Below are 27,108 nucleotides of genomic sequence, written 5' to 3' on the forward strand. Positions count from 1 at the left end.
GCCCGCCTCTATCCAACATAGGCCTTCCATTTTGGGCTTTTTTGTGAAAGAAATACCCCGAACTGGAAATTACCAGTCCCCAATTCGACACTTATAGAAATATTTCCATGATCCCTCCTGATTATGGCATGTCTTATTGTAAAAACCCCGTGGGATCACAAAACATCAATGAGCTCGCTCGGAGAAATACAACGATTTGCTGGAATGCACCCATAATCATGATTTATATCTCTATGCTGAAACCAGTGTCATTTTTGTATGATTATTCCGGGCCTCACTTTATAATATTAATGATATCAATATGATATCAATGAATGCATGTACTTACGATCACTGTCACCTGTGTGGGTGGTGCGTGCGAGCCAGCACCTCACTGTTGAAAAGCGCTGTTTATTTCATGAGATTCGCACTGGCTCAACGTACAGTATCAGGCGGGGGTGGAGTGGGTAAAGTTGTTTTTGCCACGCTACATGCTGTATTTGTTTTGTCTTATGTTTTTCCCTTAATTGTTATGGTCGAATGTTTTAAAACAACCCAACAGATATAAATAGTCGATTACAGATAGTTTTGTTTTGGAGTTGAGAGTATAGTTGGCCAGTGTGGTAGGTTGCTAGTCCGCTTATGTAAATCCGTGTGATCGTCCTTTTACAATTTGTGCCTCTGTCTTCCGACAGACGAACCCACCACAATAGAAATCATTAGCACAGGCCTTTAACGCACCAAAACGGTAGGCCTGGAGAGATATTTAAAATGAGATTTAAATTGACATAAAAAGATAATTTTACAATGACAAAAAACTTCCAAAAAACAAACGCGACTGGAAACCATAAAAAGGACAGGTATAGGTGCACTGCAGATGTAAAATTGCAGGAAAAGGTGGCTGCATATTGCTACTTTGTTTCGGGGAATCGTCTTGACGTCATACAAAGAATAAATAAAAGCAGTTGCTAAAATTAGAGACATAATAGGCAGTACTGTGTGTTTTGTGAAAACAGCTGATACTTAGGCTGGTTTCGCTCCAATGACTTTAAGTTGCCAAGTGGAAATCGTAAGAGGCGGGGGCCAGGGCATTTGCGCACAAAGTGTGCGAACGAACCATGCGACATAAACAGTTCGGACATCGACAACATGCAGAACGTCTTCCTTCAAGGGAGCTATATGTACTGTAGTACCATTTTTACGGTAGATTTACTCTTCATACTCTAAAGACGCTTTATGCATGGTGATACATTGTCTTGTGTGGTTTGAATAATTCATCAAAACGACAGAATTCTTGTATTTTTGGCAGTTTTAGGCCCCACGTGCGTGCGCTTGCCTTGGTCTGGTTAGGAGGAGCAGTACTGCGAGCGTGACACCGGCTTTGTCGCTCTGAACTGCAAACCACTAAGTTCGCACATATCGATACACAATGGCCAGCGTGAACACAGAATCGGCCAAGCCGGGCGACATGTCTTTAGGACATTTTGGAGTACCGGAGTTTGGCTGGAGAGTACCACTGGACCATGAGTTCCCAGAAAAGTGGGGAGCACTTAAGTATCTGCGATTTCTTCAAATGATAAAACTTATCCCCACAATTTGCAGGTAAGTAATGCAGGCCCTGCCTACCCTGTCACTGCCTACATAATGTACATCATACATGTACGTGTAAGTTTATAATTATCATATAATGAAGGCGGGATTCCACGTTAAATTTATATTTTTCAAACTTTAATTTCTATTCGAGAAAACCCTTGGCCTTAGGAGCTTAGAACTAGTATGGGCCCATTGCTGCAGAACAAGGAGTGGATATCCGGAGTGAGTTCATAAATTATCATGGTTGACACCCAGTAGGTTACTTTGTGTGCAAATCCTGCGACTGAGGCTGGTCTGAAAAATTCTACATATTGTCTAGATAAATGCTTCAGTTTTTCCGTGCTCAGTTGGACTTATTAGGGCATGTCATCACCTTCTGATCGGTAATGGATCGCTGCAAGGGAAAATTGATGATGTCCATAGCTGGAACTCTTACCATGATGTGATTTATGTAAACTATTTTAACTTTGTAAAAAATTCAACAAAGTAAAACCTGCTTTCCAAATTGGCATAGAGAGAACATTGCTTGTGCGTTTCCGTCGATACGTAAACAGTTTATTATAACCTTTGGTGTGATGCAGACAATCAGGAAGGTTGAATCAGGTTTATCTTTTCCAATGGTACTGAGTTGCCAGAGTAGGCACAGGCTGATATCACATTCACTTCCAGTTCCAGTACTGTAAGGTTTTTACAAACCTTACCGATAAACTTTTTTGAAAGCCATGTACAAACTCCCATAAATACATTTTGGCTGTTTTGATCATGCCAACTTACATGTACTCTTCCATCACAGCTATTTGTGCAACCAAATTTCCTACATATACATTGTATGCCTTCTTGGTGAAGTTAGATGTCAGATGGGGAGGTTTATTCACCTTATAATATCCTCACTGAAATAGTGAAATTTTTTAGCATGTTGCCCATCCACACTACAGAAAACCAGCAGCATGCACCGGTACTGTCAACTGCGTGATAGCTTGACCAATTGCAACACAGTTCCTGTCTTTTCCTTTTGTTTTCCTGCCACCTACAGATGTGAGCCGCACCGTGATTGATCCCATTTGTGTCCATTCCAATGACCAATCATAGCTCAGCTTTCATTTGAATGGGGGTCAGGAAAACAACAGGAAAAGATAGGAGCTGTGTTGTGATTGGTCGGGCTAAATGCCTTCAAACTACCAGTATCGGTACCGATATGTGTACATGTGTGCCCTTTATCCATTGTTTAGGTCCAGTATAAACAAAAGTATAGTCTCCAGGAGTCCTGTCCCTGCCCACTCCCTTTGTCTGCCTGCCTCCATTAAAAGCTACACGTATATATGTACGGGTACATGTATGTGTTGCCATGGAAACAGACTGACATCTTTGTTCAAATGTGTCAGTCTGTCATCAAGGCCAGACATACTAGTAGTTTTACCTGAACATAGCAAAGTAAAAAATTTCAAAAGAAAGCTCTATGATGGAGGACACTTCCAACAAAGAAACAACGTTAGATGTACATGTACATTGTAAGTTCCAAACTTACGTCCATGTACATGTATACATGTAGGATACATTGTGAATAATCCATTGCAAAACAGGTATGGCAGTCAGTTGGCCAGGGAATTACCTACAGATGTGCAGGATTTTCCTATCAGTAAAGAAAAGTTATACTGTATGCGCACATTGCATGCACAAAAAGCAAATCAGATGCTGATGATAAGACCAGAAGACAAGCATACATGTACATGTATGTGCCACTTCTAGTTGACTTTTTGGATCTAGTTTTTTCTTTAGACCACCAATTACAATGAGACACTGCCCATTACCATGGTGATGGAAACAACTTCGAAGGATTTATGTTAGTTTACATGTCACCACTTCTTGAAATCATGTGGTGTCATTACACCCTTCTCAAATTGTTGCAAGTTCCTTGGTCCATGTGTACTGTGCATGTACCATAGTTTATGCAGATGTTGACCTTTATGCTTCTGTGGTTGCCACAAGGATTAAAATTTCTTGCTTTAATCTGTGATTAAACAGTTTGAAAGAGATTGTGATCAAACATTACTTACAGTACATGTACATGTGCAGTGCATTGTAGATTGACAATCTGCATGTAATCATCTAGTTGAGTAAAACTAGAGATTCTGTCCTTCATGCACAAGGCCTACCATAGATGTACATGTAGTGTAGATAAGCTTCTCAACCTAATTTTCAGGCAACAGGGCATCTCTCATTCCATTCATTTCATTCATTTACCTGTTTTCCCTCATTAACACTTCTTTCCCAGACAAACTCACTGCACATTGGGGGAGCAGTACCCCTCCTCTGCACTAAGACTTTAACTGCAACTGTCATTTCCACAAAATGTAAGAGGCGATGTACATGCACAGTGCAGTGTAACCAGTTGTCATGTTCATTTGTTGAATCTAAATTAAACAATCAGCCCCATGTAACATTACAGTAAAGTTACATGTAGTAAAAATTTATTCACTGGTACATATATTTTATTAAAACGTATCATACCTTGTGGCCCAAAAGCCAAATTGCGTGTGATTTTTACAAGTTGTTGTACATGCAAGTTTAAAGTAATATAGTCACAAATTAGGATTAAATATACATGTACATGTAATGACAGGAAGTAAAATATACACTGTACTGGTACATGTACATGTACAGTGCATGTATTTAAAATTCCATATGAACTCAACCAAAATCTGGAAATCTTCCACGGTCACTGATTCAGATTTACGTGTAGCTCATTTTTTTAAAAAGAAAACATCTGCATGAAAAATAACTGCATGTACATGTATCATTGTATTTTAGGCTCCAACCCCCAAGGGGGCAAATGGCTCCCTCAGCTTCGCCTCGAGTGCCGTTTGCCCCCTCAGGTGTACAAAACATCATGGACCCCAGTATCATACGCAACAATTGTTAAATGTACGTACATGTACACAACCGACACATGTACATTAATGTAAATTATGTATTAAACAGATCATAGATGTACATGTAAATTATGAAACAGTTCTTAACATGAGATAATGGATGCATGCATACCGGTAAATGTAATGCTGTTATAGTTACAAATTACAATTTTTGCCATGTTTGCATTAAAAACAACGGTAAATTTAATTTTATTTTAAAAGCAATTACACTGTACATGTACATGTACATGTATGTATATTTGTGTACATATGCATGTCCATAATTTGCATGTTGTGCCATGGAAGGTGTACATGTACATCATGTACAGTATGCCTTGATGGTAGTTTGTTATCTGTTCCCTGCATTTGTTCCAGCTTCAGCCAGCTGTTGTGTTGTCCTCCTGGCCAAACTGGTCTTTGTGGAAAGACCTTCATCAGTGGTACATGTAATTTACACCATCACTTTATGTACAGGTACATGTACATTGGAGAAACTGAATGATATAAGTTCTGCAAGAGGAGATTGAGCAGGCGTAGCAGTTCTTCCAGTTTTCTACTGGCGTTTCAATTTTTGTTAGAACTTGACACATGTACATGCACTCATACAAAAAGTGTTGAATCCAACTCTTACATCAGTGGGTCAGTGACGATACACTTTGAAAGTGTTGAATCCAGCATATCAGTTGTAATATCCTGCAATTTATAAACATTTTGTCCTATGTTGAAAGAATAAATTCAAGAATTTCAGTGTTTTACAAAGGTTTTGCTTGAAATTGTTGAATTGAATCAGAACTAGAATTGTTGAATTACCAGTCTAAACATGCTGGATTTAAAATGTAAAATGTTGGATTTAACAAGCTTTATGCTGGATTCAACACTTTCAATGTACATGTACAGTCATCCCTGATTTTCTCAAATGTAATATAATTGTTGAATCTATCACCTAAGTCCATGACATGTACATGTACTACATGTAGGACATAAACGATGTACATGAACCTTTCCATAAATGATAGAGTTAATGGTGAGAGTGCCCTTGTCCTGTTAAACCTTTAGAGTGGTGGATTTCATGCTCAAACTTGGTGTTGCTGTTTGATACATGTACGTTGGATGCATTACCGCTATGCTACCATGTGGACAAGATCCCATGACTCACTAAATTGGTGATGTACACGTATACATGTACATGTATGTACAGTACATTTCCAGTACCAGCACATCTTTGTGATGTCCTCATGCCCATTACATGTACATGTATATATTTCCTTTGCTGGGTGACATTTTCTAATGTACATGTACGTGTACATGTACTTCTGGGTAATCTGTAAATTTACTTTGTCATAATGAAAGTGCAGTTCAGTTTATTCAACCGGCAATTTTGTTCATCAGCAGATATTAATGATAAAAAAGTTTGTACAACTGGCACTTCCATTAAATCACATTTTCTGATCAAATGCAGATGGCTGTGAAGGGATAAGGAATGAGCGATATTCTTCATGACAGACATTAAATGATGTACCGGTACATGTAGCTGTCCTTCCTCAAAAATTTGAAACATTACTGTTCATTTTCATAACCCTGAAATGGGAGGGAGGGGAGGGGTTTACGAGTGTGACTTCGTTGGGGTTCCTTTCCTTTTTCACATTTTTACACCGGCCTCTAACTGGCACAAGGATTCTTAGCTTAGGGTTTAATGTGATCCAGTGATTTCAGAGATGAAATGTTGTTCTTTTTTTGGCAGATACTTTAAATTTATCCAGAAAATGAAGGCGCTTGGCAGGCGACCATTCATTGACATTGTACCAGTCTCCTTCAAGCGAATATACGGTGAGTTTAAAGCATGACACTACCAAGTCCAAGCTTGTTCCGGCTATTGCCATTTAATGCATGATGTCCATGAGTCATTTGATACATTGCCTCTTATGCCACATCTGAAACTTACAGTAGGTGCTACTGTATCTTTGACAGCTGTGGCATCCTTGAGGGATTCCACTGAAAAGACTCCAGACTGTACCAGTAGCTGGTACATGAAACCTTGCAAGGTGGAGGCTGAAATCTTAACTAAGTTTAGGAAAAGATAGCCCTGTTTTTTCCTGCCCCCCTATCATCTTCAGTGGTTTGTGAAGCATTATGTACATGTATAGTGAAGCATGGAGCTCTACATGTGGGACCCTGGCAGTGTCCCAAATCTGAATTCATGGCACTTGTGGTAAATCAAATATTTCACACATAAGTGTGTACATGTACATTGTGCATTTATGCTTTCAAAGACTTCTTAGCGATTTACAGGACACTTAAATACCAGTACTGTTGTGCACATTAGGATGAAAATGAGTAAATGCAGAAATACATGTAGTTGTACATGTACCATGTGCTTGCACTGTGTACTTCACTGGTGCTTCTCGTTGACAGGTTTATAATGCAGCTGAAGATATTCTGTTGAGGTCCTGTCTGAGTGTTTTACCATACATGCACATGTAGTCTGCTCATGGTACCAGACGAGGAATTAAATTTAAGGCTTTTGAACAACTGTATTTATTTTTTAACTTTCTGTGTTTTCAGTTGTTTTTTAAAAGATTGAATGGTAAACTGTGTGTACGTTCATGTACACTATACCCGGTAGCTTTCTTTTAAGGTTTGTGCTGAAAAGAATCTCTTAGATTTAATGTTTGAGGTTTTCTTGGGAACTGAAATCACCATACATTTCTTTTTCTGGTTTTTCCCTCATACTTTTGTGGAAGTGACAGGTGACTAAAACACACACATTTTTAATCAGTAATTGGAAGAGTCCATTCCCATTGCAGGGGTACCCATTGGAGGGATAGGTTGTGGGGCAATCAACAGAGGCTGGAAGGGTGAGTTCTGTCGTTGGTCCCTCACCCCTGGTATATACACCTACGATATAGTGGAAGTGAACCAGGTAAGCAGGATGGACACTTGTTGCTGAGATGATCAGTGTAAAATGAATAATTTGGGGGTTTGAAAGAGATTCAGTCCTAAACATTTTTCATTGAAACCTGTGTTGTACATGTACATGTATATGCAAGGTTTTGGTCTAATCAACAAATATGGCTGCTTCACTTTCCTGACCAAGATCTAGAAAATGTTCATATGCATCGTAAATGAAATCTTTTTGAACTGTGTGTTTTGGGATTTGCTTTTCAAATGTGATCCCTGATAACAGTATATTGAAATCTGATGAAAATTTATACAAAAATCTATCTTTGCAAGGCATCACTTTGCAGAATCAGAAGTTTTCCCTTAAAAAAAAGCCCAAAATGCAAGTCGCGTCTGTAGTGTCAGAACAAATACACTGGGATGGATTAAGAATTAAAAATTGCACGTTTGCACAATTGCTTTGCACCTCTTAGATTACTATTAAATGTTGTGGCTCTGTGAGGTCCTGTCATCCTTTTATTACACCACCCCTAGCGAACCACTTGGATGATAAAATCAAATTTGTTCTGCCAAGCAGTTGGCATTCAGACGGCACCTCCGGCGATACAATATGATACGATATGAGCAGTCACATGCCATAGTTCACATTTTTTATACACCAGCTCTTAAACTCCTTGTTATTTAGGTCATGCATTGGTAGTTTTGAATTAGGCTGAAATGACATAGCATTTACATAAACTGTTCTTGAACAAAACAACATCAGGTGTGTAAAATTTGTCAGGATTTTCAATAAGAAAATCTGTATGATATGTTTTTGTGACTCTAAGTAAAATTCCCTTTAGAAGACCTTTGTTTCTCAGTTGTCCATGTACAAATATAGAACAGTGAACCTAATGTGAGGCCATTTGCAAAGTTATCAGTTTATTTTTCTGGCATACAACCACCAGTAGAGACTGGGACTTGGCTTATATAAAGGTGAAGTTCGTGTCAATTGTTTCTTTAAAATTTTGAAGTTTTTGCCATAAGCACCTGTTTTGTTTTTTTTCCCCTGGTCTCCCTTCCAACATTGACAGTTTACTGTCAGAATTCAGCGACCTGATCAGCCAGTGTACCAGCAGGTCTTGTACCCTGGCCAGGTCTCCAGCCAGCACCTTGCCCAGTCCTGGCAGTGGCAGTTCCCCGGCAACCAGGCCCAGTACCATGGCTTGTATCCGCGGGCGTGGACCGTCTACAGGATACCAGACCAAGATGTCACACTGGTGTGTCGGCAAGTGTCATCAGTTTTTCCACATGATTATTCAGTGAGTGTTTATTTTATGTCATGGATTAAAATTAGCTGTATACTAAAGGTTTGTCAACTTTGCTGGGCATTTTTCTAACAATTTAGTAAAGTTCTCAAAGTGATAATGACTTACATGTACCACAGCTACTGAAAATTTAGTCAGCACATCAGTTGTGGTACCCCCTTCTACATGCATGTACATACATGTATTTGGATTCTTGCGAGGTTAAACTGACAGGCTTAGAGGCCGTTGTTCAGGTGTCTTCTCTAGTAAGAAGAAATCTGTCCGTTTACATGTACATGTACCGGGAAGTCCCATCCAAATAAGGTAAGTGCATATTCTACAAACTCCCAGAAACACCTGAACATACATACATGATACAGTGGAACCCCGCTATAACGAACAAGATGGGGTCCACGCTAAATGTTCGGTACAGCGGTCGTTCAGTACAGCAAATTTAACTGCCAAACGTTTGGTTGCCCTGTTGAATAGCGCCCTCTCTTGTTGGTTCGCTGTTTTCGTGATGTTTTGCCGTTGCATTCAAGTTTAAGGTTTCTAGAAATGTACAGTGTATCTGTTAATTATTTTTGTTTTTTATTTAAACTTGAGTCAAAACATTGATATCAAGTTTATCCTAAAAGTCGTGAAACTACCACTCAGGATCGATCTCTGATGCATGCTGTGGTGAATCTCGGTTGATTTGTCTATCAGCGGCGCCCTCTTTAGACTATTAGTGCAATTCCACCGTGCGTGTACGTGCGGTTTTCTTTCTCACCCAATCATGTGGAGTCGCAAAACCAGTGTCTATTCAATACCGTTGACAACTAGTGGCTTTCCCTTCTAATCCTTGGGGAAATAATGGCCACTTGTCACTTTCCAACAAAAAAAAACACTGAGTGTTTTATCATGTTGATGTTCGGGAATTACAAATGGCAACTGAATAGTGTTCGGTAGGTTCTGTGCACAAATTATTGGGAGCCAAGGACAATGTCCGGTGCAGCCGAATGTTCGTATAGCAGTGTTCGGTATAGCGGCGTTCCTCTGTATAGCAATTAAAATAAAGTGCATTGGCCAGAGGCGGACCACATACAAGTATTCATGAAGCTGACCAATCTAAAGAGTTGATTGACCTTTTCCATTCATCTTTATGTCAAAATCGCAGGAGCTTCAAAAGGCAGCCATCCAAAAACAACAAAGATGGCCATGTACGAGTATTTTGGGGTTATGAACACGACTGACTGTGAGGTGAAATGTCCATGACATTGCAATTATTGCCTCGTAATTGTAAGATCAGATTGAACGGTGTTGGTTCAAATTCCCATTTCACCCCCCTCCCCCCTGCGGTAAAATGCAGCTTATGGGTATCATAAATGCCAACCCGCGTTTGGAGTGCACTTACATTATACTGGTATACAATGTACAGTGTACCTATACGAATTCATAGTGAAAAGGGATCTTGGCCTTTAACATTGGGCCTAACATTTCTCACAGTGTGGTGCTCAAACATGTACTGGCCGGGTGTTCTCAGGAAATGAAATCTCGAGAGTCAAATGACATTTCCTGGTTCTCTACACAGACAGTGGTTGACTGTGGCTACAGAGCAGCATGTGCTGTGCATGTGTGCTGTTTGTACATGTTGATGTATGGAATGATACAATGAAGTCTGCCTCACTTGATTTTAGTAGAAATCATCTTTGAATGGCCATAAGTAGAAGGAAATGTATAGAATTAGTTTTCATGTTTTCTTTGTGGGTTTTCCTGTTTTACTGAGTTGCACAATGTTCTTTTGTACATCATAATAGGGCCTACTTCAACTACATTATACTTCAATGGACTCACAAAAGTAATCCATTAGTCTTGAGTGCACCCCAACAGGACCTGCTGTTTACTTCGAAATTAACCCAAAGGGCCTTACATTTTAAGTGCCTAAAGTGCTTTCTCAAACCGCACTCAACTTATAAAACAGCCCCAGGAAGCAGGTGCAGCAGGTACTCTTCCATTCATTATTAAAGGACTGTATTAGTCTGATTTTGGAAACAGTACAAGATACATGTAAGTATAATTTATGTATAGAGGTCGTCTCTCTGATTGTTTTTAGGAATAATTAACACTGTTTAATTTATACCTACAGTGTAGGTTGCTTCAATTTTACTGAAGATCCATTATACTTGTGCATTAGTACAATCAGTCTATATTTCAGCCTTAAGGCCTTTTGTCCTGTGAAGTGGAAACTCGAAGTGAATATGCCATTGTTGGTCAGTTGCCAAGGTAACGATTAAACAAAAAAGTCACTCAACTGGATACCACTACTTTTTCAATGGACATATCAGTCAACTTGTGAGTACATGTACATGTATGTCAAACCTGGGAACACCACATTGAGGTTACCAACTGAATCCTTAGCGTACCGCATGGACGTTGCCCTTAACTACATGTATTTCCTGCCAGGTGCTTTTAAAAATGCAGTGCCTTCATACAGGCAATTTTTCAATATCTTCGTTTTTCAAAAGTCTTCAAAATTTCTTATCGTTTTTTCTTGAACGCCTACCCCATGGAGTGACTGATGCCTGAGTATTTCAACCAGGCGTGCCGCCTTTTAAAAAGAGCCCAGATAGTGTGGTGTTACATAAGTTTCTTTTGTTCCTTAAACTGGCACAGTGCGCTGCTGGCGTCTTTTCAACAGGGGCCAGATTAGCGATCAAAGTATACTTTCCTTTCTGGTAAAAGTATGTTACATGTGGACCAATCCAAGTAAACGCCATAACTGTGGTGACACGACAAATACGCACATGTGTATTTTGCAAGACATGGCATCCTTTTGTCAAGATGTATTTTGCCTTGGGGAGATGTTAATTATATATAACAGGTATTTTTGCCCTTAGTATACGTTGGGTAAGGGCAAAATACCTGTTATATATAATTAACATGGCATCCTGTTGGTTGACTAGATTTGCGAACCACCTGTCCATGCGCAGAGCACAACTGCAGTATGGCTTCTAATTCTGCTCACCCAATTGCACCATTGTAAAAGCCACAAACACAGTGCTCACCAACTATACATGTACAGTCAACACTGAAAACACCACACCAATCTCATCATTCTCTCTCTTTTGTCAGCAAAATATGGCTACTCAGTCATACTGTACAAACCTTTAGGTTGTACCTACATGTGCTTGTATTCTACAGCCATCAAGTGCTGAATTTTAATTGCTATTGAAAGGTTGGTTGGACTGCATTGTGTTAACTAACCAAGCCTGAAACTCTCAAGAGTTTTGGGTCTTCATGTACGGTACCCATAGCCAATCACCTCTTGACATTTACTGGCTTTTTAATCCAAGCTGCTTGATTAATATTTGATCTTGTAACAACAACAAAAAAGGAAATACATGTACCATCTCCTTTGTTATGGAAGTACAGGTGCATGTAGACGACACCCTTAACACAGTTTTCCCCAACACATTAAAGAGCAGTGAATTAAACTGTTGAAAGCTTGGGCTGGCAAGGCCCCCCTTCTTTTCTCATCACTGTCATGAATATTCAAGAGTACAGAGTTGAATATGTGGACCCCCTCTCCCTCCTAGAAGGCATGAACTAAATAAGGGGAAAAACTATTTCTTTGCTGGGTATTATCAACATATTTAATATTTTTGAAAAGTGTGCATGGCAACCAACTTCCTCCCTAGTGTATACATGTAGTTTGCACACTCATGAAATTGATGAAAAACAAAGGGACAGCCCCCAAATTGAACCTTTCCAAATTTTACCTACATGTACAGTGAGATTTGTGCTCAAGTACATGTACCATGAAACTTAATGTCTCTTTTGCAGGGAAAATTGAGTCACCAAAGCCACTTCTGACTTAAAGGCTTTAAAAAATCTTGCAGGATGTAGGAATCCAGCGTTTTCCACTGTCATAATATTTATTTTCATTGGGATGCCAAACTAAGTGATACATCAAGACAAAGTGCCTGAGTTTGCTCTATCCAATGCAAACTAAACCTGATTACTGAAAAATAGTCTCATTTGGGGGATCCTGTGTAAATGCATGTTTAATCTATTTGGCCTTTTCCGCCCCTGCCATCAGGACACCTGTCTACCAGTGGGTGTGTTCGTCTGGGAGATCCACAACCATGCCCCTGCCCCAGTCGACGTCAGTATCATGTTTACGTGGCAGAACGGGATCGGTGCAGCCAGTGACAAGAATGGAGGCCGCTGGAACGAAGGGTTCAGCACCGAGGGAGCGGAAGGCTCCAGTGAGGCCAGTGTGGTGGGCGTGCTGCTGCATGACGACCAGCCCATCAACAGATGCACCATGGGTATATCTGCAGCCAGTCAAGTAAGCTTTGCACCTTCAAACAAGGCCCCAAAAGAGTTTTGCCTTGTTAAGGGGAGTTGGAGCTCATAAATCTTTAGCATATTTTCATTACGTCTTGATAAACACTAAAAGTTAATTACTCCTATCTTTAGACAAATCCAGTGACCATGGTAATGGTGTCATTTGTCATTTGCCATGGCCCCCACAAATGGTGTTGAGTTATTGTACAGAGCCAATGTTCCAGTTCAGTTGCTCTGTACTAAACCACAGTACTTTTTGCCATCGAAGGGGGCCATTGGGAATGTGTAGTTAAACGTCACTGGATTTATCTACGTGTATATCTGGGCAGAGACATCCAGGAACATTTCATTGTCTCCTTTCTATTGTCTTCAAACAGAATCGTGCATGATTAATGATAGCTAGGCATTTGGACACAATTTTATAATGCACCTGAGCAAAAACTCTTTACCAACCACAGCAAGAAATTCTGTTAACAGTCAACATATTTTAATAATGTTAATAATAATAATGGATTTTATTTTGCCCTTTCCATACATACATGTACATATGTTCGAATGCACATTACAATTTTCCAAAATTACAATTACACGAACATTGACAAGAATAAAATTACAATTTAACATTTGAAATTTATTAACATACAAAAATTTTCATTACTAAATGCTGTCATTCAATAATGAAATCTAGAAAAAACATCTACAACTCCAATTATCATATTTAATGAAATTGTGAAAAGTCTAGGCAAATAATTTTTGTAACAAAGAATAAAATCATGCTCATTACCCGTTAAATAAAATGTGGGTTATGTGCAGGTATACTTGTCTTACTGTGCAAGCATGGAATGTTAATCCCAATTGTGGATTGCTACATGTACATATTGAGCAATGCCCTGGTTAAAACCTGCACCATTAAAAAGTTTACACTGGCTTCTTACCAAATCTGTATAGAATTCGTGTTATGATATGCTTAATAAGTACGGTCCTGAAGTCATCAGAAAATACTGAAAACGTGCATTAGAAAATCAGGAATATTGTGGGTCAAGGAGAGTTAGGGATAGAAGAGAAAGACCCCGTTGATGAGGCCTTCTCGTCAGGAGAAGTGTGGTTTTCAGCATTTATATTGGCAAGGATCTAAGTATTTTCTTTATGCATACCCCATTTAGTCTGTTCCGTCTGGATTATGCCACTTATGTGATTGTAACGCTGATTGGCGAGGATTTTATTACAGTTGGCTGTCAATACAGAGGGGGCTTTTTTGACAAAATCCTGCTAAGAGCAAAGGGACTCCCAAATTCTTTTGCTTTTCATAGTTATTTTAATAGCAAGGTTCAGATTATAACAAGCTAATTGGCCATTCCCCACAGCAAGCCTTTAGCTACAGTGTATGTGTCGTTTCCTCTCTACATATCCAGGAGGGAGTCAGGGTCACACATTGTACAGCTTTCAACCCCAGTGCCAATGCTGATGCTTTATGGGAGGATTTGCTAGAAGATGGACATCTCAACTCCTCAACAGGTGAATTTGCTGGCATCCAGATTATTCAATAGGACCTCAAGGACTGGTTGTTTTTGAAGTTCCATTGATACGGGAAATGAATTGTACATTTGTATGATATGTGAATTACATGTAAATTTGTGAGTTTTAACGTTGGCTTAACATGGCATTTGTGTTTATAATTGCATCATTTTTATGCACTGAAAAGTCGAGCCAGATGACACTTTGTGAAGCAATCATTGTGTTCTCTTTTGCAGATCCAGCTCCCAAGTCGCAGGAGGGCGAGCTGACTGCAGCAGCAGTCTGTGCGTCTTGTCAAGTAGGCGACAAGAGTCAAAGCAAGATGGAGTTTGTTCTGGCCTGGGACATGCCCCGCGTCCACTTCAAAAGCAAAGGCCAGTCCTACTTAAGGTAGAACAGCGTTTTCAGGTTTTTGCAGAAACAATCTGAAATGATTTTCACCAATTTCACCAAAGTTAAAGTGTAGAGACTGGTGTTAGGTTATATGGGCAAGAAAAAAACAGTCACAAAGGAACTAATTTCGGTGTTTGCAGTTTTACTGCAAGTTTGCCATGACTGTCTCTTATACACATACTCGGACAAACACAATCAACTCATGGTCAGACCATTTTCTGAACTTTTGCCACAGCTTATCACTAGTTTTAGTAGTCTTTGTAATACACAAATTGCCTCATGACACTTAATTATGGAATAGGTTAAAGGCAAGAAGCCGGCTACCGAAACACAGGACCTCGCGACTTACAGAGAATGCACACAAATACATGTACACACGAGACAAGGAATGCGTGGTGCCACCTGACACACTACATTTATACTGGATGACCCAGTCACTCCGGAATGGCAACCTAGCCGTCTTCAATTCTGTGTCACCTGACACTACACCTTTCACTGGATCACCTGATCACTCAAACACAGCTGCCTAGCCATGTTATTGCGTTTTTCGCTACCTAATATAGTGGATATCTTATCGTGACTTTTCATGACAGAAACAACAGGCAATAGGACATATATTGCCATTTGGGTTGATCAGGCCTATCATCAACTAATTAAAACGCACTAATCTACCAAAATTGATAATAGTGAGTTTACAGCCGATTGGTCCATACCAGGCTCTTGTTCATGCATTGAGTAACCAAAGAATGTCCATGCCTTATTTTCATTTAACCACGTTCTCTGTCTTGTTTATTTAATGCTCCACCATGCTGGAATATACAAGGTTATGCATCCAGTTGCCCTTGCTTTGCTTATTTGAGGGTTTTCATTTTTAGAACTGACAGGGAGGGTTCTATGCTGCTTTCATTTCACAAAGCTGAATTACGGAATTAACACATGCACATAACCCAAATTTCCCTGCGAATAGGTGAAACACACTTACCATAAACACGGAACTTTCTGCTATGGTAAGCGGAAATTGTTTACAAACAGTTAGCAGAGCCATGAAATTGGGCTAAGATCACTTGTGAGAAGTGACTACCACAATCAATTATTTAACACAGTTAATGTTTTTACTCTGCAGGCGGTACACACGCTGGTTTGGTCAGGATGGCAAGGCGGCCCCCAGACTATGCAGTCATGCTCTACGCAATTACCCCCAGTGGGAGGAGGCCATTGAGTCCTGGCAGAGACCTATCCTCGAGGAAGAGTATGTATCCATCTCAATCAGGATTTTTTACTTTAATAATGCAAATATTTTGGAACCCCCTCCTCTAAGCCATGTCCGCCCCTCCAACCTGTGACAGGTGCATTGAGTCTGGCTTATTCTTTCATCTGTGTTAGGGACATTTTTATGGAAATGTCAGTACAGTGTATTATGTCCGTGAATGCTTTTATTCATAGTAAGGTTTGCAGTTTAGGTGAAGAGTGTGTAATACGAGTTCGGGGAGTCAGGTTGGCATAGTGCTTCTTTCTTCGCCTTCCATCTCTGCAGTCCAGTTTTGAATCCTGGCTCAGTCCACGTGTAGATTGGGTTTTCAGTTCCTACTTGATTCTGTGGGTTTTACTCAGAGCATTCCTCCAGGGTTCCCCCCACCTCAATAACTGCAACTGCGTCTCATTGTCTCCTCTCTAGAGGTTCCTTCAGGCTTGCGAGCCACAGTACCTAGGGCACTTTTGAGGAATCCTTTGTGTCATTACCAGAAATGCTTAATAATAAAAACAACCAATTGTTTTGAATGTTGCTTTATTCAAGGTTCATATTTTGTTTAGGGAAAATCAAGCGACTTTATTGACAGTCAAAGGTTTTTTCTTATGTTTGAAGCTTATGAGAGCTCAATTTGGCAGCCATACAGTAGTTAATGACAGTCGGTCATTGGTTTAATTATTTGGCAGTTTAGCAATTTCATGGTCAACCATGACCTTGGGTCTTGTGTCACAGTTAGGACATCAGCAAAAGTCATTGTGTCATGGATGAATGCCGTAATGTGTCACAGGCAATTTTGTCTGATAGTAAACTTCAATTTTATTCCGTTCTTTGTTTCTCACTTCAGTTTCTACCCAGCCTGGTACAAGTCGGCCTTGTTCAATGAGCTATACTTCATGTCAGACGGGGGCTCCGTCTGGCTGGAGCTACAGGAAGACCGGGCTAACGGCAGCCCAGCAAGCAGCAACAGCACACCGGACAGGCCCTGTAAAATGGCCAAACTCAGGAAAGACATGGGCCTGTTTGCATACCTCGAGGGTAAATAATAATCACAATTATGGGTATTTATTTACAAAGCTTCCATCATCATTGTTTTTATTTCCCTTGCTCACCGGGCCCATAAATATTCCTAAAAATCTATCTCAGCTCCCTAGGGACTATACCGGTACAGCTCTGTGCTGCCATTTTAGGTACAAATGGCTGATCAAACACAACTATCTCAGCCCCTCACAGGTACCTGGTACTCCATTAATAGCCACGGGTTGAGAGAGGTCAAGTGGGAGTAAAGCGACTTGCTCAAGGTCACTACACATCTATCTCATGCTTGAACAAAGGGGAGCTTCATGGAGGAAGGGAGCCTACTTGGCAGTTGACTTTTCAACAAACCTTATAAATACCAGTATGAATATCAAAGTTTGATGTGTTCTTTTCCCCAGGTCATGAGTATAGGATGTTCAACACGTATGATGTTCATTTCTATGCTTCGTTTGCCTTGACAATGCTATGGCCACGGATTGAGATTAGTCTACAAGATTTTATAGGTAAGTATTTGATATATGTCACAGAAAGAGTCTATGATACTTGTTAATGTGTTTTTTGGGTTTTTTTTCAAGCTTTTCCACCTACTGTTGAAAAGAAATGCAGCAACACTTCGCTGATAAATTCCATGAATTGAATGCAACTGATAATAATGGAACATTCTGCGAGCAATGCCTGTTTGTAAAGACTCTTGTTTGTCCATTTGTGACCCTTACTTCATACAACAGAAAAGAAGAAAAGATTAGTGAAAACTTCCTCTCAAAATACACTCACCAATCTCCTTCTTTGAAAAACAAGCATCGGGAATATCAATTCTCCCTGCTCAAGTTGCTAAGTTGGCTGCTAACATTAGAGTTGATCTGAGATGTCTCTAAGTCACTGGTTGGCAACTATATCATTTGTAGGTTACACATTGAGCCGCAAACATGGCGAGATGTATACTTGAACTTGCACAACTAAACCGTGCAATTCACAAAAAAATGCTAAGCCTACATGTGGTTGACTGCTGTTCCTAAAAGTCATTTGACCCATCTGAAACATCCTTTTGACATGCAAATACACATTTTCCTGTTTTGGGTATGAAGAACTGCCAAATGTCCTAGCTGTATGTTTATCTAGCTGCCAACTAGCTGGTAGCTTCCTTAGCCAAATTTTATGACTACTAAATTAGTTGGTAACCATGGAGCAGGACACTTTTTTAGCAGGCTGGTAAGGCCTAGTCAGCTGCTAAGTTGGCAGGATTTTATGAATATCAGCCCTTGATTTAGGGATTTATAAAGCATTCCTTGCAAAGATTCTTAGGAGGTAAGGGTCAAAGACTACCTTGTCTTTAGGCAAAAGATGAATATGATGTCAGCTGTGAAGAAAGGTCTTCATTGTTGGTACTGACCAAAATGTATGCAATAGTCCATTGTATTTTGGTATATGCCTGAAGGTGTTGGGGGGGGTTAATTGATAGATGCTTAGTTTATCAGATAGACGCTTAGTATATCAATTTTTCTTATTCCACAGGCAGTTGTGTCAGTGTGACGGATGATGAATCCTATAGCCAGTTAGCCAACGGCAAACAAGCAACACGGAAGCTGGCTGATTGTATACCACACGACATAGGAGATCCTGGTAGGTTTCAGGCTTTTGTTGTCGTCTTCGGTCTTGGCATGCATGACACGCATTTCAGTTTGCGGCAGAGATGCCATTGGCAGTGCAGATTCTACCTCGAAAAGAAACTCCTTTGGTGGATTTTAATAGCCAAAGGTGTTTCATTTTGTGCTTCTTGACAAGTGCTGGTAGTAACAAAGCCAAGGGACATGCAGAGCGACAGAATTTAATAGGATGGAGAGCTCACGAGCAACATTATGATTCTGATAAGCACATTGTACAGATGGCACCTGCAAAGCTAGAACGGTGAATATAGATCGTAAATACTAACCTGTATCGTGAAAACAAGATGATAGAATCATTGAATATTGTGGTACAAAAGCATTCCCCCAATCGACTTGTACTATAAATGCTGTCGCCAATAACTTTACCTGAACGGGACTGAAGTTCTATCCAATAAGATGACACATAACCTTGGCTATGTGAATGAGTATAGGACAGTGTTGGCATTGTTCACTGTGTGTACTGTTCGTGGGGAATTGCGTGAGGACTGTGACTGACAAGCAGATGATTTCAGAACGTCATGCCATGAAGTAAATGGATGTAAGTGCCATCTTGACGGCAGTCAGGCTGGTGGCAATGTACGTGTGTCTTGAGCCCCCGGGCTGAGTTTGGGTAGCGTGTTTTTACACTTCCAAGAACAGCTCAATTTTGTGTTCATGGCTCAGCCACTTGAATGCCAGGAGTGAGCGATTGGTTATGAGGGCCATCTATCATATATCGCTGGCAGTGAAAAATAAGCATGCAACATGGCAGTGTCCATGTACATTATTCAAGAGTTTGTTCCTGTTTGGAAAATGAAACGTTCATTTCTGTGACATGGAAAATTATTTTATGTTATGTTAAATACAAAATGAACTAATCATCTCCAGCTATGTTGGTCATTTTGCTGTTGTTGAGGGACTGTTCAAAAGTTAACATCCCAAACGTTTTATTCGTGTGTTCGTCCAAATCCCTGACTAGGAGGTGGTGTGTGATCCTATTCCAAGTACAGCATTCCCAGAAAAGTAAACCCCTGAACAAGCCGTCTAAAACCCAGCCCTTGTATCACTGCTTAGTGAGCAACATTTGTGTGGTCTCACAGACACCAGTCTCAGTCTGTGTCCCAATCAACTCTTTGCAGAGTCGTGAAGGACTGCTTGTGCACCCCACCACATACACCACCTCATGTCTTGTTTCTGACCTTACTCTCTGCAGAAGAGGAACCGTGGAAGAGAATCAACGGTTACTATCAGCACGACACCTGCCAGTGGAAGGACCTAAACCTCAAGTTTGTCTTGATGATCTATCGGGACTTCTACCAGATCCAAGACCTTGTGTTTCTCAGAGAGATGTACCCAAAGTGCAAGGTGAGGACCTGGAACGTAATTGGGCGTAGGCAACATTGTCCAGCAAGATCTGTTTGTGGAGCTCACCACAAGATCCCTACAAGTCGATGCCAAGTCACTTAGTCAGAAGCCTAGTGACAAAAGCATTCCTTTGTCATTCCTTGTGTCCTTAGTTATTGAAACATGCCACGAGGTGTTTATTTGTTTTACTAGTGGAGAGCACCAAGATACAGTCACTGTATACTGTCTTAGTAGACCTTTGATGTATATCCTCCTTTTAGCTCCCTGTTTATTTTGGTTTATTCTTAAACTCTTTTTGCATCATGTGAAATGTAGTCCACATCGTCTGAATTTGTGTTGGTTGTTTTGTCTATAGACTGTCATGGAAACAGCCAAGCTACAAGACATTGACGACGACGGTTTGATTGACAACTCTGGCATGCCGGACCAGACTTATGATGCCTGGGTGATGACAGGAGCCAGGTTGGACTGATGCTGTTGCCTCTCTCAGCCATATTGCTACTTAAACTGAACAATCTTATTTTCATCTGAAAATCTTTCTTGAAGAAATAAACTGATCCACAGTGGCCAAATATTTCATTCACAAAATTGTATCAATGAAAAAAATGAAGTCAAATTCACTGGTTTTTCTCATTTCTTTTTTTTTTTGTTAGAACTTCTGTCCCTTTACCAATTGTTCATTAATTTTCCATGTTTAAGAAAAACAAACTGGTAACTGTCTTTTGCCCATTGTTACAGAGTTCTCTTGAAAGTTATTTTCACCTTGTTAGTTCGAATTCTTAAGATTGAATTTTAAGACTTTATTCCTGTCCAGCACATTTCAGACGTTTATAATGTTTTTAGGATAATTACAGATTGCATTTTTTTAATCCAGTGCTGTGTTTTCAAACTGTGTACCATCTTGCAACCTGAATATGTTCTTGAAACCACTGTGTTTTTTCAATAGTTTTAGAACAGATTTTTTTTAGGAGTAGCTCCAAGTTGACAAAATCATTTTTGTATATGGCTTGTCATCATTGGGGGAGAGAAGCTTTTGGATTGCAGCACCCAAACATTGGAACTCTTTACCGGAAACTATGAGACCGTTGAGATCACTTGACACATTCAAGGACAGATTAAAATCCTATTTGCATTGACAAACATTTGGTTAATATTCCTCAACTTAACATTATTGGATGTTTTAGCTTACTAGCGCCGTGAATGCCGTTCGCAGCGAATATCGGCACTCTATAAATGTTCATTATTATTATTATTCTACCCTTTGCAGTGCATACTGTGGTGGGCTGTGGTTGGCTGCGTTGCGTTGCATGGTGGAAATGGCGCACATTCTTGGCCACGACACAGATGCCTCGGAATATTCAGCAATTCTGGACAAGGGCAAGGCTTCTTACGAAGCCAAACTGTGGAATGGTAAGAGAAAACTTCCATACCTTACTGCAGTTTGGTGCCAAAGAAGTAAACAGCAACCAGTGTAGAGTGCCTTCAATTACAGCCACTGTGTAATACGGTTATTCTTGATATTCATTTTATCATCTCCTCCTGCACTGCTTTTAAATCCTGAAGAAGCTAATTACAGGTGAAGCCTCAATATTGTATCTGTTGTAACAGTTGAGAGATTATTAAGTTTTTCAAACTCTTCCTCCAGGCAAGTATTACAACTATGACAGTAGCCATTCACCACTCAGCCAGACGTGCATGGCCGACCAGTTGGCAGGCCAGTGGTACCTGAGGGCCTGTAACCTGACCAGGGACCAGACAGGCGCTGACATCTTCCCCGCCAACCACGTCCGCAGCGCGCTGGAGACAGTCTACCGGACCAACGTCTTGCCCTTCCGGGAGGGGCGGTTTGGGGCGGTGAACGGGGTCAAGCCCAACGGGCGGATCGACTGCTCCACCATGCAGAGCGAAGAGGTGTGGACAGGGGTGACATACGGCCTAGCTGCCAGCATGATGCAGGAGGTAGGATGAAGGATGGATGCTCTTGCCTGTTCTCTGTGTACATGCCCATCAACTTGGCCACACAGATCTACATCTACTGCAAGTCCTAAGCCTATTCACTCATCTCAACAAACTTCACTCAGCAAACTTCAAATTGTGAAAAAAAGACTGTAGCAAAACGGAGAACACTATCTACAATTTCATGCTTCAGTACTTGAAAGCAGGGGCAGGCGAACCCTGCAATTTGTTGGTGTTTGATTACGGATTACCAGTAATTGTTTGGGGAAGGAATGAATAGGATAACAAGCTAGGAAAGGTGTTGAAATGTCAACAATGAAAAGGCAGTGGAAATCTCTCTCTCGTGAAGTGGTTCACTCGTGATTCTGTGTCACCGGTTCCTGCGTAAATTATAACTAGGGAGGAATCAGGATAAGCAAGGATGCTGAAGGAGTTATTAATAAGGGAATAAATATGTGCTTGGCCAGTCTTAAACGTTCGTTTTAGACCGGCTCAAGAGATTGGACATGACTAATGCTCAAGCTGCAAGTTGAGGGCATTATCAGGGTCCATTCTCCTGAGCCGGTCTTAACCACTTCGGACCGGGGCATTTTTCAACATTGAGGATGCTGGGCCAGCATGACTATCATTTTTTCCGTTTTCAAAATCCTTCAACAATTCATCATTCCATTTAACAGGCGTTTATAGCCGCACGGAGTAATCTTCAGGCACTACTCTAAGTTGACAGGTGACCTTCATTGATGCCCGAATATTTCAGCCAGGCCTGCAGCCTTGTAAACAGAGCCCAGATTGTGCGGTGTTATACAGCTGTCTTTTGTTCACGAACCTGGCTCAGTGCACTGCTGACCTCTTTTCAATAGGGGCCAGATTAGCATGCAGCGGTGCTGTGTGGCTCATCGCTGCGGTGGTGGAGAGCTTTTGTCCCCGGTGGTAATCCGCTTGCTCTAAATACCCCAAACCCTGGTATATGGTTTCAAAATAACGCTGGATTATCACCACTTTTGAGAGTGAAAAATGCCGGTCATGCCCAGCAGCCTGGTCTTTTGTTCGGAGTACGGTCGTTTGTTACAGGGCCCTGTTTCCTTTGTCTGAGTTCGGAGACCCCGGCCACACATATAAACCATACGGCTCCGATCCCGGAGTCCCCGGCTGGTAGTGGTTAAACGTTAATTTAAGATCGGCCAAGAACATCTTTATTCCTATTCGTAAATACCTTGTGAGTTGGAAAGTCAAAGCAAGTTTATAAATTACAAATTTCCAGCAATTGTGTTCAACAGTTTTACTTCATTTTTCAAGTCACCCATTAGCCATGTTATTGTATGTTTTTGCCAGCAGTCGCAAACAATCTGCTTATACGGACATTGGTGCACGCGTGGCACGTACTGCGTGAGGTGACGCACAATCAGCCGTTGCTTTATCAACTGTTTAAGACTGGCCACATGATGGTCTCTTGACCAATAGGAATGACATATTGTCTTAGTTATTTATGAATCATAAATGAATATTTTATGTATCTGTTCCTATTGCAAGCACTGGTGAACTTTGCCTGAAATGAAAATAGCTTTCCTTTCTTTCTGCCGAAAAAATCCCAGGGGTTGGTGAAAGAGGGCTTTCAGACAGCCAGTGGTATTTACCACACCTGCTACGAGCGAGCTGGCCTGGGTTTCCAGACCCCTGAAGCTATCATGCTGAAGCAAGCTTTCCGCTCCTCAGGCTACATGCGTCCCCTGGCTATCTGGGCAATGCAGTGGGCGCTGGAGAACCGCCACAAGCAGGCAGCATTGGAGGACGCCGTTAAATCCCCTGGGGAGAACTGCAACGGGAATATATGACTGGCCAAGGTGTGTGTGCATGCGTGCGAAAGTTAGTTGCAAATAATGGTTGGAACAGGTGTGCATTACGTGAACAGTATTTTCATTTGTGGCATGCAGACAGCCTGCATGCTTAGTGCAATCAGGTGTGTAATTTTAAAAGGTCCAGGGCTGTAGCGAAGCTGATGTCAGAGGCGAAAAGTAAATCTGTGTATGTGTGATTGGTACAGTATTGCCACTAAGTAATTTCTGAACAAAATGAACACACTCCTACAAACTGATTTACATTAATTAAAAAGCAAATGTCTGCTTTCCATGTGCATAAAGGAAAAGATTTGGACCGGGATCTAATCATGGGACTTGAAGAAACTGAGCTAAGTGGACTCATTTCCTTGATGGTGGGTGGTTGATACGTTCTGGCCAGAATCCGTGACACCTACATGTATGCATTCCACTTGGGCATAGGATGATGCTGACAATGTAAGTCAGCTTGCCTGTACACTTTGACATGTTAAATGTATCTAATCTGCAAGTGCAAGTTATATGTCACATTTGCTGATGTGTATTTTTTAAATCCCCATCACCTGATCAATGGGCAGTCAATCACATGATGTTAAACGCTGACCATTTGAAGTTAATTGTTTAACAGAGCGATGTATTGCATACGCATGAGTATGGTAGGAATAGTCAGTGCTCTTCAAACAAGGAACGTTGAACAACACAGGCAACAGAAGGGCGGGCGGTACAGTCACTGCTTTCCACACAGAGAGAATGATACACAGTAAAACATAAAACAAGCCAGAATGAGCCAGTAGAACAGCACCTTTCACACCAAGATGATTTATTCAGACATTAAATAACAACGTTTCACATTCATGCAGTGGAAAGAGTACACACTTTCCACTGCATGAATTTTAGTTGGTGATAGATTGAACATTACCTCATGGACTATTCTTACTATTGCATTCAAACATTCATTACTTGTATAATGTCAGTTGTTGGTATCTGCAGTTGGGCACAATTTTTTAAGATTTCTGGTTTTAGGGGGACAACAGTATTTTTAAATCGTAATTATCAGATGGCTGTAGAGATTAAAAAATGTGGGGCTTCTAGCAAAATGGTATCAAGTCACCAGGGCCCAGTTTTCCAGAGCCACTGAGAAAACAGAACTGCTTAGCTTAGCTTAGCTTAGCTTAGCTTAGCTTAGCTTAGCTTAGCTTATCGGAAAGCCAGGCACAGGCAATGTTCACCTCGTTGCTTTTGAAGCTGATAACCCATTTCTGCTAAGCAAATTTGTGTGTCTATGTAACTGCACAAAATGGGGCCCACTGCAGTGGCAGGTGCATTTTTAGACTGTGCAAGGTTAAAACGCAGTTTGATTAGAAGCATGGTTTTACTTTTAGTTTCACTCGCTGAAACGTTTTCAGATTCTGTTGTCTTTTCAGAGACACTCAGTAGTTCTTCATTTTCAAAACTTGAGAACAAGTACAGGTGTACGTGCCCATCAGGTATACATCATTGTACCGTGAGAACAAATTATGTACATCATGGTATCATAAGGTAAGTACACATGTAAGTACAGCATCTCACTTGTAAGACAACTGATGGCCACTTCAGCTTTAAAATAACTGAAATATATTTTTATTGGCTGACCTCCTACACACCTACATATTCCCACCTGATCTAATGCAAAAAATGTGGGGGAAATTTAACATCTTAATAATTGTGAAATTGTGATTCCGTATTTTTACCTATTTATGACGAAGTTAACAGCATCTTTTAAAGAATGTGCAAGCAATAGTTCAAGTGGTTAGGAGCTATTTATTTTTTAAATGAACTACGTGTAGCCTTTAGAATTAAATGAAGTCATCAAGATTTCACAAGTGACGGTGACATGCAGTCCTGTTTAAAAGGGCTGTCGGTAAAAAAAGGAGCATAAAGGCAACGTCAGTCAGAAATTACCAGGCTGCCAAATTTGCATTTACAGGGTTCATTTATTGTTTTTGTCGGATGTTTCTTCTTCTGTGTGGCTTTCAGGTTTTTTCAAAGAAGTTCTGGTCTAGAACATTAAGTTGTGCTGGGCTAAAAAAGTGCATTTTTAATCATGCCATTTCTATAGTTTATTGTTGTCGAGTTTTATTATTTAAAGCTTATCAATAAAGTTGTGAATTTATTTCACATGTAACTGAAGTTATTTAGTTATAGAAGTGTCGTGATTAATTGTACAACTCAGAACTTTAAGTTAACTCAAATAATGACATCTACAGGTTTCCCCAGGATTATTATAACCCCAAATGCCCAGATTTTATTTTCATGTCTATAAAAATAACTTCAACTTTTTTTCTTCTTGATCTGTCACTGTGGTATGTGTCTTTGCTGATTATTTAGGATTGGTGGATATTTAAAGAAAGGTCACTTTTAAGGTAGGGTCGTACTTTATGGTCTTTTTTTTTCACTTTGCCATGCATGAAAACACCACCTCTTAGGTCAGGTGTATCTTTAAGTGTGCTTGACCCAGCATTCATAATCTAAAGTTTTTGAGAAAGCTAGGGAAAGATGATTATTAAAAACCCTAACCCGTATACATGTTTAAGTTATTTTCATGATAAAAATTAACAAATTTTAGCATTTTGGGGTTGTATTATAGGACAACCCGTGTGTTGAGACTCTCAAATTATACATTACAAAGGTCCTGTTGGTTCTTGTGTGATAAGTTCGTACTTTTTCAGACTTTTAATGAAGATTCATTTTTAAAAAGGTTTATTTACAGTGCTTGTAGTAGAGTTTTGTGTGTGTTATACATGTAGATGTGCAAACTTTAGATAGAAGTACTTAATAACTACTCAGGCAGATAAGTATTAAATTCTTTTTTATGTGCAACTATTTAAACGGTTGGATAAAAGTAATCAACTGTGCATTATACAAGGGTCACCGCCAGAAGCAGGATAGATGAGTTAAACCCTTCGGTTTCTTGTTGCTGCATTCAAATGTCAAAAAAGCTCCGTGTTAAATAAAGATGGCCGTATAAAGTTGGCATGTTCATTTGTTTTTTGTTCTGTCGGGTTCCTTACTTTTGTTAAGGTTCCAGCCAAGCCTTTAGTCAGGGCAGTCACAGTGATCATTCTGCTTGGAAAAAACACTAGA

General features: G+C 40.3%; 1 protein-coding gene across 3 annotated transcripts; it reads left to right on the forward strand.

Moving 5' to 3' along the window:
* Positions 1 to 998: 998 nt before the first annotated feature.
* LOC110987103 (non-lysosomal glucosylceramidase-like) lies at positions 999 to 27,006 on the forward strand. Of its 3 annotated transcripts, none has more exons than XM_022249546.2 (17): positions 999 to 1,581; positions 6,223 to 6,308; positions 7,286 to 7,401; positions 8,453 to 8,680; positions 12,747 to 12,998; positions 14,410 to 14,512; positions 14,749 to 14,902; positions 16,029 to 16,154; positions 16,999 to 17,189; positions 17,588 to 17,692; positions 18,702 to 18,809; positions 20,046 to 20,197; positions 20,553 to 20,659; positions 21,465 to 21,607; positions 21,843 to 22,156; positions 23,746 to 23,994; positions 24,292 to 27,006. In XM_022249546.2, the coding sequence occupies exons 1-16, from the start codon at positions 1,409 to 1,411 to the stop codon at positions 23,983 to 23,985; spliced, it is 2,598 nt and encodes an 865-aa protein (XP_022105238.2). In that variant the 5' UTR covers positions 999 to 1,408; the 3' UTR covers positions 23,986 to 23,994; positions 24,292 to 27,006. The 3 variants fall into 3 exon arrangements, with proteins under 3 accessions (XP_022105238.2, XP_086992551.1, XP_022105237.2); XM_087136425.1 differs by having other exon boundaries at positions 25,410 to 27,006; XM_022249545.2 differs by having other exon boundaries at positions 1,000 to 1,182; positions 1,289 to 1,581; positions 23,746 to 27,006.
* Positions 27,007 to 27,108: the final 102 nt, after the last annotated feature.

Source organism: Acanthaster planci, linkage group LG05 (assembly GCF_054643075.1).
Source record: "Acanthaster planci isolate LZ-2023a linkage group LG05, COTS_SCS, whole genome shotgun sequence".
Classification (NCBI taxonomy): domain Eukaryota; kingdom Metazoa; phylum Echinodermata; class Asteroidea; order Valvatida; family Acanthasteridae; genus Acanthaster; species Acanthaster planci.

Coding starts and splice junctions, on each gene's coding strand:
- LOC110987103 (XM_022249546.2), top strand. CDS start 1,409: ATGGCCAGCGTGAACACAGAATCGGCCAAGCCGGGCGACATGTCTTTA. Junction 12,999..14,409: donor GTATATCTGCAGCCAGTCAA/GTAAGCTTTGCA, acceptor CTACATATCCAG/GAGGGAGTCAGGGTCACACA. Junction 17,190..17,587: donor CCTGTTTGCATACCTCGAGG/GTAAATAATAAT, acceptor TCTTTTCCCCAG/GTCATGAGTATAGGATGTTC.